Here is an 18,010-nt window from a genome sequence, read left to right as displayed (position 1 = left end):
TTTTCCATATGTGTCCTGTGATCTCTCTAAAAGTATAAGCATTACACTTGAGCATCTGAATATTGCAGTAGAAATTATGTCTTCTGACGTGGTGGCATTTTTTGACATGCACACTTAACTCTTGGAAAGACCAGGAACAGAACAGTGGGAGCTCAGTCCTCTCACAGGTATTAACAGAAGCTTTCAACTAAATTTCATGAGTGTTTGGATTTGCCCTGTGGTATTAATTCTCAAATATAATTGTCGTGACCATCTGCCTTTTTCTTTTTTCTCCATGTACACTGCCCTTAGGAGCTGTGTGTTTCTAATGTCTTGATTGTCAGAGAACAACTTTCCATGTTTTTTTATTCTGAGTCGAAAAGAAAACATAAATCTCATATGTTTAAAGGATCAACTTACATTATTTCCCTGTAGCCATTTCACTTTTCCTGCATTCAGTCAAGAAACTGCAGCCAGGTATCTTTTCTAAAAGCATTTACTTCTGTATCTAGGCAGAAGACATTCTCATGAGTGACACTGAGTATCATTAGATACAGAGAGGACACACTAGCAGGCAAAAGTTAAGGTTGCACGTTACTGGTTTTGAAAACCTCAGTGACATAGTTGGTTTTCAGGGCAGCTGTGGATTTTTTCATCGTTTGCAGTTTATGGTAGAATTTATTTTCTGCTTCTAGAATGTTCTGTTTTACTTTCTTGTTACTCTTACATTTTTGTGAGAATTGGCTGCTATTCTGCCTCTGTCAGACCAAGCCCCAGGCTCTCACTTGCCACATTTACTGTCTGCTGTTCCTTTAAGAGTAGGAGTCTAGCCAGGAAGAGGCTTCCCAATATTCCTGCTGTTTAATAGGTACACGATGCCCTGGAAATATATATCTTCTGTTCAAGGGAGTCAGAGGAGAGCAGAAGTGAGAGCACTAAGCAGAAGAATTACAGTGGTTCTGTTCTTTTGAAAAATCTGAGGTGTAGAAGAAACTTGGCATTAATATCGTTGATCTGAAATCACAGCATAATGACAACTGGCATTATATACACCCAGAGACTCACACACACTTCACCCTCCCTGAAAAAATCAGAAAATGCAGCAAATCTCTGAAATAGAAAGGCTACTACTTGCAGAAATTTTTAAAAGGATTTTATAGGGTAAAAGATACATTCTGTCAATAGAAAGTGGTACTGAAAAACAGAGGTAAATTAGTGTTATTTGTTTTAACTATGTTCTATTGGGTCTTCTTTTCATGCAGGTAAGCAGCAAGGATGAAGACTTCCTAGACCTTTCAGTTGACGTGGAGCAAAATACTTCAATCACTCACTGTTTAAGGTGGGCACAAAACCCCAAGTGCTTGTGAGTTTTCCTTGCCTGTTCCACAGAGAGCAGGAAATAAAACTCAAAGCTGACAGTTCTATCTTACGTGGATTTACTTGTACAAAGTTATCTTGATATTGTACATTTATATGGATATTTCATATTAAAAAAACAGTATTTACAGCTTTCTTTTGTTATTTAGGGGTTTCAGCAACACAGAAACTCTGTGCAGTGAATACAAGTATTACTGTGAGGAGTGTCGCAGTAAGCAAGAAGCGCATAAAAGGTACATCACAGTTAGGGATGGAGAAATGTCACCCCTGCATTTAATGAAAATACTCTGGTATTTCTTTTGTGTGTGCGTGTCAAGGAGAGAACACCTTTTTTCCCTTGATTTTTCTACTCTTATTCCACTTAATAGTAACTTGCCTTCAATCCTCTTGCTAGAGTTCAGTGTGTCTCTTTCCATGAGCAGTGAGAATCCGTGTAAAGCATTTTGGGACTCCTTAGATCAATATTATTTTATAAATGAGAAAATGAATTGTTTAAAGACCAAACATAAGTTGAAAAGCCAAGTTAAAACGAACTGTCTAATCTAAGTGACTAATCAAAGATAATTGGCAATGGTGAAAAGTCATTGATTCCATGTGATTTTTAAATTTAGTTTTGTTTTGAGAATAAAATAATTTTTCCAGTTGCTGAATCAGTTTGATAGATTTTTTGTAACTATTATTGTTAGCTGAGTTTCTGATTTCTTAAGTGTGTTTGCTTAGTTGTGCTAAACTGCTTGACAGTGCTCCTGAGAATCATCAGAAGCTCTATGGAAGCCTGAAAATCATTGTTTGTTCAAAACCAATTCTTGCCTGCCTAATAATTCCAGTCTTGTTTACACCTTTGAAAAACCTGTCAATTCATGTACTGTGTGGTTATTTATTATCTGAGAAAGTATTTGGCTGACAGAGTGGGAGCCCTGACATGCTTTACTGGTTGTACCACTGCTGCTGGTTGTTTGGTTTGCTGTAGATTGCACACACAGCTTTTGCATATCCCATCTGCCAAGTCTGCCTTCACGCGTTGCCTAAGATTGCTAATTGGTGTCTGGTAGAGGTTGTGAAGCCAGGCCTGGCCTGTTTTCTGTTGCCTGAGCTCTTTTTCTGTGTGGGAGGCAATGTGATCCCTGACCAGTATAAACTGGGTTGACACAAACCTTTACTGTAGGCACTCCATACTGGCAAAACACAGCTTTGATTGTTTGTGTTTTGGGTGTCACGTGGGGCATAAGTTCAGTTTCACTACAGTGATATTTTTCTTCCATCTCCATGAAACAGTTTATCTGTGATGGGGACTACTCAGCTACCAAATTTTTTCACCATTGCAAGAGCTCCTATTACCAAACACAGTTACGTTATAAGGAGAGGACTCAGTTTTGAAAAGAGAGTAGAAATTAAAGCCATAATATAATAAAAATTTAACTCTCCCTAAAAAAAAGTTGCTTCTGTCATCTTTCTGCCCTGCTCCAGCTGTTTTTGTTTCCTAGTTCCCTTGTGGGCAGGTGAGATGTCAAGTAATTTGTCCACAGTCCCCTGTCTTTTGAAAAAGGGCTTTTTTTTACAAATTTCCTGACATCCTGAAAGTATGATCTTAATAGACCTGTCTGAAACCTGGGCTGTATTGCAGAGACTTTTGAGCTGCCTTTTGGGGCTGAAAGTTTGAAAAATCAGCACTGTGCTGATCTAAGGCACTTGGCTGTGCCAGGAAGCAGAGTGCTCTGGCTTGGTTGTTCTGTTAGGATGGGGAAATTTATTGTCCAAAGGTTTGGAAGTCTGTGTTTGCTGCCAGGCCAGCTATGGCTGGCTGAGGAGGATTTGTAGGCACTGATGTGAGATCTCAATACCTCATGCTAGGGAAAGGGGCTGTTGAGCCCTCAGTAAAACTGGGTCACTTTCTGGCTTTGGGTGCTGTAAAACATTGATGCAACATTTGTACAAAATGACTGTGCCAGACACAGCCTTATCTTCTTTGGATAGCAGGAGGTAGGTGATGACAGTGGGCTGTTTGTGTCCCTTGGAAATTTTAAATTAATGGCTAGGAAAACTTGGAGTAATACTCCTGTGACAAAGTGGTGTAACAAGGCTTATTTTAAAGAGCCTGTTAGACTTGGCTGGTTTACTGGGAAATTCAGCTGGAACAGGACCTCTGGAATAGCTCTGTTGCAATACCTGCACTGTATATCAAGTGGGATCTAGGTTTTGCTTTTGGGAACTCTGGAAAGCTGTGGGTAAAACTTTAATTCTGTGCTATGTGATCTTTATGTCTAAATTATTATGTAAGTTCATCAATGATGTTTTTATATACTATATCTTATTGTTTAAAATACATTTTCAGTTCTCTCAGTTAAAAATCTCCCTTTAGTTTAGCAACACAATATACTTTTCAACAGCTGATTATTTTGGTTTCTTTTAATGCTTGCAAATGTTTTTAAAGACTTCAGTAAAACAAGTTTCTTATTTGTTGATACTGATTGAATGGTTTGGTTGAATATTGGAAATACAGCTGTTTTTTGGGGGTTTGTTCTTTTTTCAGGATGAAAGTAAAAAAGCTGCCTATGATTCTAGCTCTCCACTTGAAGAGATTTAAGTACATGGATCAGCTGCATCGATACACAAAACTCTCTTATAGAGTAGTTTTTCCTTTAGAGCTTCGTTTATTTAACACCTCAGGAGATGCCACCAATCCTGACAGAATGTATGACCTTGTTGCTGTGGTAGTTCATTGTGGAAGGTAAGAACTCTTGTTTTAAGCAAGGGATTTTTTTATAAGCATAACTGTGCTTAAAAGAATAACACAAAGCCGGTAGCATATAAATCAATAGCATTTAAAGACTTTAAAAAGAAAACTTTTTTAGAAAAGAAGTGTTGTGGGGAGAAACTGCTGGTCCTGACAGAAATTATGGCCTTGTTGCTTTGACAGATCATTGTGAAAAAGTGGTAACTGTATTTCACGTTACAGATCTTTATATGAACTTAACTATGTTAAAAAAAAACCAACACAAATTGCACACTATCATATAACAACATTTAACAACAATTTCTAAGGAAAAAAGCTTTCTTAGAAAGAAAAACTTTATAGAAAGAATAATTTATAAAGCATTTTCTTTAGGGTGTGGTTTTTTTCTTAAGGCTTGAGCAACATTATCTGAAATATATCCATATATTATGAGTTTTGTTGATTACTTTGTTTCATTGCTTTCAAAATAGAACCATTAGGTTTGTATTTGATTTTGCTATATTCAACAAATATTCTTTTGGCTTCAAGGCTTAAAACCAGGTTGTTCTACAAACTACTTACTTAGTAGATGAAAGCCCCAAAGCTGAAAATTACAGTTTGACATCTAGAATCACAGAATAATTTATGTTATGAGGTCAAATACTAAAACTCAAAGCAGGCTAACTTTGACATTCGATTAGGTTGCACTGGCCCCAGTTTCAGAACAAGGAATCCTAATTTCACTTTCTCTTTGGGCAATTTGCTCCAGTCATTCAGTGTTCTCACAGTGACTAAAGAGTAGAGTTAAGATAAATAGATCTCAAATTGGACAATTTTGGAAAATAAGCCTGTGTGCCATGGTTTTCTGGGACGCTCTTGTTCTCGATTATAAGGGGAATTCTTTCTGGTCATTCTGACCATTCCTGCCTCCTTCATTGAAGCTGCAGCCATGGGCAGGAGGTGGCCCCTGTTTTCATGGTGGTGGTGATGACATCTCCCCCAGGGATGGCAACCTTCCTTCCCTGATCTGGGCACAAAAGCCGTAGGAGTGCTGCTGGCCAGTTAAGGCACTTCCAGGAGTGCTTTAACTTTCAGTTGCGAGGTTCAGCTGTTTCAGAAATTGTACTATTTCCTTACTTGAGAGCTGATGAGAAATAAGACACTCCCAAAGTTTTGGTGGGTTGTTTTTTCTGGTATAGTCGTGGAGAAATTTCTTGTCTGCCACAACTGAAGAGACTGAGCATTGTTTTAATTGGGAGCCCTTCTCATTGCTGAGCTTCTGGAAACTCCTAAACTGCCAGTTTAATTCAGTGTTTACAGTGACCAGATAAAGAGACTGTCGATGAGCAGGAGCTCCACAGGCTTTTTTCTCTCTGAAGATCAGCAATACTTTGGGATCTGTTCTGTCTCTATGAAATATCAGAATGCTTTCTTGATTTTACTTCTCTGTCTCTGTTTAAGATTTAATTTATCATTTCAGTGCCTGTGCTGCTCATTCCTTATTTGAAACTATAATCCTTTATTTAGACTATATTATGAAGATAAAGTAAGTAGAGAGTAAAAAAAAGAAGACAAGACACATCCAAACAGAAATTGTAGTGGTAACCATTTTAATTACTGTTAAGTATTGCTTTTCTATAAGAAGAACAATTAAAGGGAGTGCATCTCCACATACATGGGTGTTATGGTTTATGTTCTTTCCTAATTTTATTTTTCAGTGGCCCTAACAGAGGACATTATATTGCAATAGTGAAGAGTCATGATTTTTGGTTGCTTTTTGATGATGATATTGTTGAGGTAAGCCCAATCAGAGCATGTGCCCCCCCCCCCCCCGTGGGTATGATTATTTAAAGTAAAATGACTGGTGTGCTGATGAGAAGAGGCTTCAACACCAGCCTAAATGAGCAATAATTGTGTGTGCAGAGCAGTGCCTTACAATTTGACTGTACAACACTTTGAATTGCATTTAGGCTTTTATACTTAAAAGAACCTCTTATGTTTATGACCACTGTCTTTCACCATTGTTCAATAAACTGTTCTGTGGCACGAAGACAAATAATGATACAGATAAGTTCGGTTTTAGCTTACAATACATAGGAACTTAATGCAATACTTAAAACAACACTTAAGAATTTATATATAAAACATACATATCTGCTACCCTCTGTGCAGTTGATGGCTGAGGGGAAGCTGAAACATGATAAGTTTAAGGATTATTTGGATTTTCTTATTTTATGTAATTATGTGAAAGTTAATTTGGTTTGACAATAACTTTTAGAGTGGAACCTAATTTTATGTGTATATTATGCAAGACATTCTTACTTCATTTTTTTGTGTTTTTGCATGCAGAAAATTGATGCACAAGCTATTGAAGAATTCTACGGGTTGACATCAGACATCTCAAAGAACTCTGAGTCTGGTTACATCCTCTTCTATCAGTCCCGGGACTGAGGGGGAGCTGTGGTGGAGGGAGGTTTTTGTGTCTCACATCTTCTCTATCCTGGAATGGAGCAAACACTGAAGAGAAGGGAAGCAGGGAGCTCTAGGGGCAGCAGCACAGTTTGCACACAACTAAGTAAAGAGTTTGGGGTTCTTAAAACTTTTGTATTGTTTTCATTTTATTTGCTCAGGTATCATGCTGACTGCACATCTCCACTGCATCCCATTAGCAAAAAGAGAGATACCAGCCACTCCTGCAGGAGCTTTCCTTTGGGGAATACCATCTCAGTGGTCCTCGTTCAAAGCCCATTGAAGCCTCCCGTGCACTTCAGTGGCCTCTGAATCAGGTTCCCGCTGCGCTGCCGGATTGGTGCAGATAGCAGCGTTGGAAATCTTATTTTATACAGACTTTGTGTGTAAAAGGTAAAGGATTCTCTGTGAAGTTAGTTTTCTGTGCTTAAGTTTGAAAGAACGAGGTTTGGAGGGTTAACATGTAAGAAGAAGTTACGTCTGGGCCCAACTCAAATTGCCTTCTTGATGGAAGTTTGGTTTAGCTGAAGGTGTGAACTGGTGTCAGGGAGGCAAGGATGCTCTGCTTCTCTGGAGAAGCTTACATTATTTATAATGTGTGATCGGGAACAATCAGTCAAGATTATGGCTTTTAATCTCCGTATGGGGAAAGGTTTGGTTTCTAGTAGTTTCTTTTTATTTATGAATTATTGTAATTTAGGATCTTGTGTATTGTCCTTTATTCTGACAAGTATTGGAAAATTTATATATTCATTTGAATTTAATCTAATTGTGTTCAAATATTAAAGGAGAGACAATAAAAATTACAAAATCACACCTACAATATCTAAAAAAATTCATAACACAGAAGAGAGATTTCCATCTGGAGGAACTGGTATCTAACTCAGGTACTTTATTTAATTAAATCAGAATAGACTCTTCCCATTTATGGGTGAAAAAAAGTGATAAAACTATTATGTAAAGACTTAAATAATAAGAAAGTATTGATGCAGTGGTGGTTTACTGATCTTTGTAGTTCTTTGATGATTTGTTAATGGTCATACTCTAGGCAAATTAGAATGATTTGGATTGAAGTAAACAATTTTAAGAATATTACTTCCTCTTCCAAAAGCAGATCAACTTCTGTTAAACATTAAATTAAGTCTGAGTAATAGGAAGAAATAGGTTTGGAATGTCATGAGACTGAAGATACCACATTCCTGTAAAAGTAATAATATTTAAGTCCTGTATAGTGAAAATCTTTGAAACTAAGTAGTTTACCTTGCTTTAGGTTTATGAAACAGCATTAAGAATTAAATCTTGACAAAACACCTGATCTGTAAGAAATGTGAACTATTTGACATTCTTCACTTAGGAGTACATTGTCTGACAGTAGCTGAATGTAATTTCTGGAAGGTTATTGGATATGCATTCCAGATTATGGCAATCAGGTCTTGGATGTCCTTGTCGCTCCCTTGTCAGCTAGTGATTTTTACATTACTGTAATTTTCTAAGGTTGTTTTATTGATACTATTACAACTTTTAAAAAGAATGTCTCCTGTCTGCTGCTATAACTGACTATTTACTTACCTGTATCTTTTAGCTCAGGAAATGACTTCACCTATCCACTCAGCTGAACAAATCTTTAACAGGGTCACTAAATAAATTGGGCTATTTAGCAACTGTCATATTATAACAAATCGCTTTTGTAAGATGCAGAGTTTCTAACGCCTTGGTTTGGCTAGAATTCTTTTATAGAAGATTATGTATCATTATTAAACTACCAGCATTGTAAAGTAAAGCCTAAATATTGTGGGATGTTCAGAAAAATATGATGGGATTTTTCTGAAAGGATTCAAATAACGTTAACATCTGTTTTCAGCTTTGAATAGAAAAAGGGTTGAAGAGGTAAATCAGTTAGATAATGGTGCATGTTAGAGGGATGAAGTCCTTTGCATACTAAAGGTACAGTATTGCAAAAGAACTGTCATATTACCTTGTGCTAATTGGTTTGAATTTTTCTTTTTTTTTCTTTTTTTCTTTTTTTTTTTTTTCTTTTTTTTCCTTTTGTTTTAATGTAGTTAAAAGCTGAGGCTAGTTGATAAATGTTTTATACCTTAGCAAAATTCAAAACATTTTTGTTGTTTCACTGGTTTTATTCCTGCTGTGTATTTTTATAAGATAACTGACTTTTATTTTGTATAGAGGTTTTGAGATAGTATTCGAAATTATATATTTCGGTTTTGTTTTAGCACAGCTGAAATAATTGTAAGTTCTTAATTAAACTAATGTCAGAAACTGCAACTTAAAATGGAATTAAAAGAGACAGAAATACGAAATATAACTGATTGGTATATAAAACATTATAGGATTTTTTTCTTGACTGTAATACATTGAGGAGTGTGGGAAAGTTGTCAGTCATTGTAAATGGTGGAATTTATTTGCTGTGTAACTATGTAAATGTTAATTGGGATTGCAGTCCCTTATTTTGTATATTGGAGCAAAAAACTTCTATTAAATAAAGTTCTGTTCTCTGAAGATACATACCGTATCCTTTGTGGAGCCCAGATGGTCAGTCAGCTGCCTTTTGTACTTCATAATGTTTTCAAACAAAAGGTGATGTGGAACTTGCTGTATTTTAAGCCAGCTGCCCTGAGGCCTGGGCAGAGAGCTGTGTTTAAATACACTGCATTAAATATTTTACTGGATGTGTTGTTAGGGAAATCATAGGGTGGCAGCTGTGTTTTGGGTGGTGTGCTTCTCCAGGAGTAGTTTTTGGCAACTCCGTGGTCTCTGAAGCAGAGGAGAAGGGAGTTTTAAATATTGTTCTTGCTGGACTTCTTCTCCCATAAAAACTGATTTGTACCTTGCCACAAAATACACGTCCAAGTTACCTGAGGGATTTCTTGGATCACCTCCTTGTGAGAGGGAAAAGAGAAGGAAGGAAAAATGGGAGTATTTGCAGAATTAACATGTGAGAGGCTGGCAAAGGATGGGAGTCCAGCATCAGAAATACAAGCTGTAGCTGGTTACAGTATCCATGGATGATCTGGGATCATTCTTTACTTGGAGTCTGCTCTTCTCTTGTAATGCAAGTGAATAAACTTGAGGTTTCATGAGCAGTTCAGACCCTGCCATATTTGTATCTGTAGCCTTTCAGTGCCTAGAAATGGTGACTTTTAATGAATGGTTAAATCAAGTTATGTTTTCAGAATTTAGTCACAGGTCAGATTACATCTGCTTAGGTGGCATTCAGCTGGTGTGGCACACAGAGATTTGGGGCCACTTCAGATCCCCACCAAACTCTGTGACATCTGCATAGGGCTGGCAGATTAATGTAAGATCCACAGATCTGTATCCTTCTGGAGCAGCAGCTGGAAGCTGGGTGGGACATCCCAGCTTGTTCCCTGTGGAACAGGGTGGTGGTTTGTTGGTTTGCATTTGGGGGTTTGGTTTTTTGTTTTCATTTTGTTGTGGTTTTGGGGTTTTAAAGTTGTCTGAGAGCAGTTTCTTGAAATTGTATTCATCAATGAAACCGTCTCTTTGGTTAACTTCATCTCTAAAAAAATAAAACACTTCAGTCCATGCTAATTATCTGTGGGCTGCATTATTACACTGACAATACTTTTGTGACTTTTCTAAAAGTTTAAACACTGCAGGTATTGATTGTTTGCTTCCAAAGAGTGGCTTTACTGTGTAAGGTTTCCACTTTTCCCCCACATTTGTCCAAGTTGATCTTAAGTTTGTGTGTCTTCTAAGTTCAGGGGTTTTTTCCCTCTTGACAATGCAATATGCACTATTAATAGTTTTGGTCTTGTAAGGCTTCAAAGTCCTCTAACCTCTCACAGCATAATGTGAGATGTATAATACATTAGTCTCTTTACCTGTGAGCCTCCAAGTACCCAATTATTGCTGAATTAATATTCTCCATAATCTGTATTCAAGGGTGGTTCACTTTGCAGCAGCTTTGCCAGTGATTGATTGCTGTAAATGAACTGTGCAAGTCAACCACCATGCAAACAAACACGAGCTTCATCTCTTAAATACAGAGATGCCTGAAATCCATTGCTTCCAGTTTTAATGATAGAGTGTGGTGAGGAGTAATGAGCTTTCTTTGGTCTTTGTTAAAATGTATTCTTGGGAAACTTCTATAAGAATGTGTTGGATATATAAGGAAGATTGTAGATACCACGAGTTTTGAAATGAACTGAGTAATATCTTTGAGTTTCTTAATAAAAGTACAAATAAATTATGTTCTTTCTTTCTCTCTTGTGGCTTGTGACTGCTGCCTGCATAAGAGATTGTAAGGGCTCGGAAGAGAGCAAGGTGCTTTGTACCCAGGTCTTTGTTATGGAGCCCATGTTGGCATCATTAGGGAACTCTAATTACAGAAGGATCATCAGTCGTGTCCTTGATCTGCATTCCTCAGGTTATATAATCCAGGAGAGAGAATGCACAGCAGGAATCTGTCTGGAAATAAAGAGAAGTAGCCTTACAATTATTTACTGACACAACAGATATGAAAGCAGCATTCCCCCAAATGACAAAATATTGTATTTAGTGCAGATTTATGGTACTCAGAGAATTTAGGCGGTGCGCAAAACATCCTGCCATTCTAGGGTTTTTCATGCCTCTGTGAGTGTCTTTATTTGCTCTTTCAATCTATTCGAAATTTCTGTCTGTACACAGATTTTTAAGGTTGATATTATTGTATTAATGAGTGCTCCTGCAGAAACAATTTATGCGTATATGAAGTGTAGTATTTTAGTGGTCTGATCTACAAAGATTTTCTGACTCTTCACTAGGACCCAGTTCTGTATTTTCTGTAACTGATTTTAGGAAAAAAAAATAGTGAAGATCTCGAAATATTAGCTCAGGTTGCCTATTTCCATGCTTGCACATTTATTTGGCTTTCTGGAGGCTCCCAATTATCCCAATGTTATGTCACATCCATCTTCTCTGCATCTTCCATGTCAAGGAAGATTGCCAATACATAGCCTCAGACAATGCTTGGTGAATCACTGAGTTGTGTGTCAGGGGTGAGATAGAAGGCATTTGCACTGAAAATATCTGATGCTTTCTGTTTTCTAAATTGTCATGTGTCTGTGGTGAAAGTACTCTTCAGTAGAAAAAGGAAAATCGGAATCATGGGATTGAACAAAGGCACCCTTGGTGTACCCTTTTCCTCCTCTTTTTAAGGAGACTCTGAAAGGCATGCAGTGCTTCTCCCCACGATTGCTACATAATGAGAAACATACTAGAAAAATGAAATCTCTTCTTGTTTTACAGAAGATGCCTTTCAGATTATTTCTGAGTTTATTTAGAGTTTTATGGTATGGCATGCCAATGTTACACAGGGGTCTTTCAGAGGCAGGTTATGAGAAGACCTGTTCGGAGCTAGATGCCAAAAAGGTGTCACTGTAATTGCTAATCCCAGTCTAACAGGACCCAAATTTTGCAAAGCAGCCACCAAGAACCTTCAGTGAATACTGGGAGAAAACTTGCATTCATCAGGGCTGTACTTGCTGCATATGCTCTGAGACTCACCACTGCTCATTTTCATTCCTTTTTTCTTCATAATAGAGAGACAAACCATTTTAAGTGTACAATTTCAATACATATAGGCTATGTATTCACACTTTTTTGGTTTCTTTTTGGGAGGGCAGATTATGTTTGTTTGTTTGTTTGTTTGTTTGTTTGTTTGTTTTTAATTCTGGTAACTTTTCCTGAATTGGGAGTATTAAAGGGAGATCCTACAGGCCAAGATCAAGAAGTGTGTTCCACATACATATCACAACACAAATTAGCTTCTTTTTCCCACATTTTACACATACAATAATTTATAATTCACCAAAGGAGAAAAGAGACAATAATTACTAAGTTGTCTTTTGTCATTATTCATTTTTGGATTGTGTGCAAGGTAATGTATACTTGTGGGGGTAAAAAAACCAACATTGTAAAATAACTTGGCTATTTAAAAAAAGTAGAATGCATTATAATTTTGTGTATAATTTTCAGTAAAGAAAAATTTTGAAGAATATGAAGCAGTGAAATGCTGCTTTTGGACAAATTTGGTGCATTTAAAAAATGATAGCATACCAAAAGCTTGTTAATAAGGATTACAGTGAGATGAAAAAAGCCCCAGAGCCTTGAAATCTCTAGAAGCAGTGACAGGCTGGCTGATGGGGTAGTCTGTATTACAGCAATTACCAGGCTGCACTGTGAGTCTGCATGTCCAAAACCCAGCATCTCCCAGTGTTTTTGCTGGTTGCAAACAGCAGAAGACACAGCTGTGTGTTCAGCTGGAAACTTCCATAAGGAATATGGAATTCCATAGGGAATTATCCTGGGATAGTACCTGTGTGTGACAGCACAGCAATATTTGTCCCTAAGTGCACAAATGCCAACTTCCATTTGGGAAACTGAGAAGGAAGAATGTGAAAACGCAGCTGCCAAGAGTCCCCCTTACAAAAAGATAAATCTCCGTTTTGTATGGGGAGTCCTGAGTAATCCAGTCCCACTTCAGTGTTTTCCATCAAGAAAATGTAATTCAAACAGCTGCCACAAGTCTCAGGAGATCTGGCCTGCCTGGCACTTGTCCTGCTGTGTTCTAGTGTTGCAGCCACCTACGTGAAGTGTGATAAAAATCGCATCTTATAAAACGCTCCTTGCAAAATCAGTGGTAAGCCTGCACAGAAAGCTGCCTAAGCTGTTTGCCTGCTCTTCCCCTTGTGTGCAACAGGCATAGCAGCTTCAGGGGCTTAGCATATGCTCAGTGGTTTTCACAGTCGAGACATCTTGTTCTAACTTGCTCAGTTTGGTGGTTTTTGACTGAGGGGCATTTTAGCTTCTGCTTGTGGCGATTATCTCATTAAACCGTGGTCTGACTCCAATTTCCATTCCTGGCTGGGCACGCATAGAAAACATTTCCTGACGTTTTGTGGCTGTTCACCTAAGTACTAAGAGCAGAACTGTGGGGTTTTGTTTAGTTCCCTCAAGATTTGGGTAAGATTATAGGGGTCAACATGCAGGAAGGTTACAAAAATCCAGCAGATCATTAAATTTAATAGGAGTTAAGTATTTTAAATATTTTTGTTGATGAGGACAACAGATCACGTGAAAAAAAAAGGTGTAGTTCATGTGGAAGCAAGGAGTGAGGAAAGTTTGTGGTCTTGAGAGAACAAACTTCCAACAAACTATCTGAGAGAACAAACCTTTTAAATGCTCCCTAAGAGCATAAGGACCCTCAAAAAGCATCATCTCTCTCTCAGCATTATCTGATAATGCTGATTCAGTGCAGATGACTTACCTTTTCTGGTGAAATGAAAAGCAATAAAGTATTTTTCTGCAGGCAAGGTCTACAGTACTTTTGGAGGCTTGAGGTGTTTTTCTTTGAAAATTATTTTGATGTTTTGTGATTAATGATGTACTGGAATCCTTCTCACAGACGATTAAATTTGGTGAATTAAAGTTCCAAGTCTCTTCATATCAAGGCTGGTTTCCCATTGTTTCTGTTATTTTTTAAATTATATTAAGGAAGATGTGGAGATTGAAATTCAGCTGTCACATTAGTGTTCCATTTATTTGGCTGATTGCTCTGTTGTGGATGTCTAGATAATTATATGTAAATCACTGACTTCTTGCTAATGGCCAACTTGAGGGTTTTTTCCACAGATCTGTCAGTTCTTGAACGTTTCTCCTAAAGTGTGAGGAGGAATTAAAAAACCGTTTTGACATATTCATGCAAACGTAAGCTGCATGTAGATGTGCAAATGCTTAAAGTGGGGTGGCTAAATATGGATGTTTTCAAACTGCTACTTTTATATGGCAAATCAGGCTACATATTTAAGAACAAAAACTGCTGAAATGTAAGTGCCTGAAACTAATCATTCCAGTATGATTTAAAATCCTGCTTGTCTTCTGAATACTTTTTCAGTGTCAACAGTGAAAGTCCCCTGAAATGAAAAGGAGCTATGTAATCTCAATGTCTTTGGAAAGGTCATTACAATGTGGATGCCTAGTACAGAGTTGGAAGCTTAATTTTTATACAGAGTTAGCAATTTTGGCCTGACTTATTAATAGAATTTTACAGTAGTTTTACGTAAGGTAAAGAATCCATTTTGTGCCTGGTGATGAAAAAAATTTTTGCATTATAAAATCCTTGTTTTCTTAAAATCACTGGAGTTAGTGATAGCAATTACTATTCAAAGCACTAGGGATGTCCTAAGTGTGGCGTCTTTAAACCTGTGTGAGCAAAGGCTTGTGTTTATGGATGATTAATGCTGTTAATACAAAAAGACTAACATCAACAGTGAAGCTTTCAGATGTTATGTGTGGAAAAGCAGTTCAATTTTAAAGAGGCTTTTAAAAGCAGTCTTTGCTCATAACTTTGCTATGCTCAGTTAATGGAACTATTCTTTCTCCAGAACTTTAGTCTCATTCAGATACCATTTGGGGCTTTGAGAAAACATTTGCAGCAAATTTGGATGCTTTTATAAAGTCAAGTGAGTAAGTTTCAGCCTAAAACTGAGTGAAGTATGCAGCCAAACATAGTTATAATTATTTCATTCACATGCCATTAATAGCTGACTTATCCCACATAGAATTTTAAATCTTTAATACTGAATAAATAAGCCTTGGGAAATCGTGCTTCATCTGTTTTCTTCTACTGTTGACCTGAAGTTTTTTTGGTTTGATCATACAGCTATTTGAGAACAGCCCCCTCCTAGAATATGTTACAAACTAAATGACAGAGTTATGTAATATATACACGGCTTTCTTTGAAACTGTTTGTATATCTTTCATAAAATAGTGGAATACACATTGATGAGGAGGAGGATGATATTGACTATTAAAGTGCAATTCCTAGCTACAGAATGGCCAACTGACTGGAGAGTTTGGATTTTTTGTTTTGTAAGCCATTTTTGGTTGCTGGATGTATGCATATACTTATCCCTATGCCTCTGCTGTGCCCTGAGATCAAAACCTAAACCTGATGTTCCTATTCCTGGATTAGGACTGGTAAACCACGAGGAACAGTGGCCACTGTGGGTAATAGAAACAGCATTAGTGTTGCCTCATATTGAAGAGCAGGGCAGAGTGAAAGAAACATTGTGGTTGTGCCTGAGAAGAGCAGTGGTCCCACCAGGATACCCAGGGACCTGGGCTCCAGGACTGGCTCTGGCTGTTTTGTGGAAGGACAAACATTGCACTCTGCTGCAGCAATGTTAAAAAGCATTAAACCAGTCCTGCCAAGGCAGTGCCATGTATATGTACTACATACTTGATGTCATCAGGAGTTTTGCCCATGACTAATGATGTGTTAGGGATTCTTGTGAGAAAAGTGCTGTTGTGAGGAAAAGCAATTGTATTCATGTCATTAATACATGCTTTTAAAAGCAGGGCTGCAAGAGCAGCTTTCTGAGAAAAGGGAATCTGGTTCTGTTGAAACATGTTTCTCTTTCCACATCAAAATAAATTCCAGCAATTTGCTTGGGCAAACAATGGGACTGCAGAAGGGAGTGTAGAAGGAGTTCCAGCTTGTTGAGCATGCAGTGGGCCACCTACCAAGCAGCACTTGTCACAGCAAACATAACAACAGCCCAGCACGCTGAGCCTGTACTAGCTAGCTTCCAGCAGGACACTGGCTCAGATCCACCGTGCTGTTCCTGGCCTTCAGAGCACCAACAGAATGTGTCTCAACTTCCTCAAAGCCCATCCATCTCTCCCTGAGTCCTGATGGATTGGAGACCACCAAACAACCAAGGGCCAGGGTAAAATCTGCTAATGGGGTATGGCCTTTTCTGAAGAGGGTCTGCTCCTGTTGTATTTGTACACCTGTGTCTTCAGAACTATAACTGGGTAGGAGTTTTCCAGCAAAGAAAATTTTGTTAGAAACTGATGATTTGTGAAAACTGAAATGTTTTGTGGGAATGTAATTCATCGGGTTTTGGTGAAGATGGTACAGAGTAAAGACAGCAATCCATTCATTCACTTGCCTGCCAACTCATCGGATGGGTTTATTAATTCCATAATTACAAAATTATGAAGATTTCAAGAGCACTCCAGGGTAGTCATGAGGGTTTCAGATGACATAAATATCTTGAGTTTTCTGTGCTTAAGTTCTCCACAAGATACAGTGGCTTCAGCCAAAACATTTGATAAGTCTGATAAGATTTAGTATGCACTAAGAAGCTGCATTGAGACTGCCTTCCTCCCTCTGCTGCCTTTGCATGCTTGACCTTGTAGCTTTTTGAATGTCACAGAAAGACAACAGGGAGAAGAAGAGGTGGTTTATTGTGCTGATAGATTGTCAGTATCTAGAAGAACTGAAAACTTTGGGTGTGTACAGAAAACTGTCATTTGAGCTAATAGAGCGAGAAATAGGATGGTTAACTTCTGAAGACTTTGGTATAAAAAAATCATATGAGATAGCAAAATAGTTTCAGAGAGAATTTTGAAGAAAATAAGTGACCTTGGAGTGATCTTCTGAATCCCCAGGCTGGAGGAGATTGTTTCCCACTTAACCCTCTTCTTTCATGTCTGCTCCTGGCAAGTACTTGGTATTATCTTTCAATGCCATCCTCTTGTTTGCTTTTCACTGTGATGAATTAAAATTGGTTAGTGAAAGAGCAGGAGCTATTCCCTTCCCAAATCTGTGTTGAAACAGCATCTCTGGTCATGCCAGGTTGCTCAGCCTTTGGCCACTTTGGTCTTGAAAACGCCCAAGGCGGAGATGGTACAGCCTCTCTGGGCATCCCGTGCCACTGCTTACTGTGCCTGCTGTGAAAATTTCTCCTTGCAAGTCTGAACTTCTCCCTCTTCAATTTATGATGCTGATCAATCATCCTCCCACTGTGTACCACAGAGAATAGCCTGGCTTTCATCTTCTGTGTTTTAAAATCAAAGACCTATTATTATTTAATGTGACCCCTTGTGTATCACAGAGCTATAAATTTCATCCTGCTGCTCCTGGGGGACACCTCTGAGTGGTAAATGTCTCATCATTTAAGGTGCCTTTTTCTGGCTTTCTTACGAGGCTGGTTATTGCAGCTCAGTACACTTCTGTTCATGCCTTCAGAATTTTCATGTGACCTTGTAAATGGTTGGTTTGAATCGGCGATTTCCTCCCCCCGATATGACTAATCTCTCCTTCCCTATGTTTGCCCTCACCTCACTCTCCCTGACTCTCCAAATTTCTTTGTTTGTGTTTAAGTCTTATTTTCATATAACCTGCTCCCCACCCCTGAACTCTGCCTCTCAGGGCAGATGTCTGTACCCACAGAACTCTGCTTTGTCTTCCTCCCTCTGCCTTCCTCAGCCTCGGCTCCCAGCCTAACTCATCCCACCAGCTCCAGTCCTGCTCTCCTCTTACTCTCCCCTCTCTGCTCTGGGGTAGATCTGAGGCTTGTCTCCTTTGCATTCAGACTGGAGGTTCTTGGCCTCTCCCTACCTGGGCTCAGCAGCAGGATGTTTCTGCTGCAGCATCAAAGC

The 18,010-nt window shown here is 38.3% G+C and overlaps 1 protein-coding gene across 1 annotated transcript in view; it reads left to right on the top strand.

Annotated features, from left to right (window-relative positions):
* USP12 (ubiquitin specific peptidase 12) overlaps positions 1–9,059 on the top strand; it is a 32,244-nt gene extending 23,185 nt beyond the window's left edge. Inside the window, exons 5-9 of the mRNA XM_063394713.1 lie at positions 1,242–1,318; positions 1,506–1,589; positions 3,887–4,084; positions 5,788–5,866; positions 6,419–9,059. Coding sequence (XP_063250783.1) covers positions 1,242–1,318; positions 1,506–1,589; positions 3,887–4,084; positions 5,788–5,866; positions 6,419–6,520 — 540 coding nt within the window. The 3' untranslated portion in view covers positions 6,521–9,059. The remainder of the gene's footprint in view (positions 1–1,241; positions 1,319–1,505; positions 1,590–3,886; positions 4,085–5,787; positions 5,867–6,418) is intronic.
* The last annotated feature ends 8,951 nt before the right edge of the window (positions 9,060–18,010 follow it).

Source organism: Prinia subflava, chromosome 3 (genome assembly GCF_021018805.1).
Source record: "Prinia subflava isolate CZ2003 ecotype Zambia chromosome 3, Cam_Psub_1.2, whole genome shotgun sequence".
Classification (NCBI taxonomy): Eukaryota; Metazoa; Chordata; class Aves; order Passeriformes; family Cisticolidae; genus Prinia; species Prinia subflava.
The sequence above is the reverse complement of the archived record's forward strand: the minus strand, read 5'-3'. Positions and strand labels throughout refer to the sequence as shown.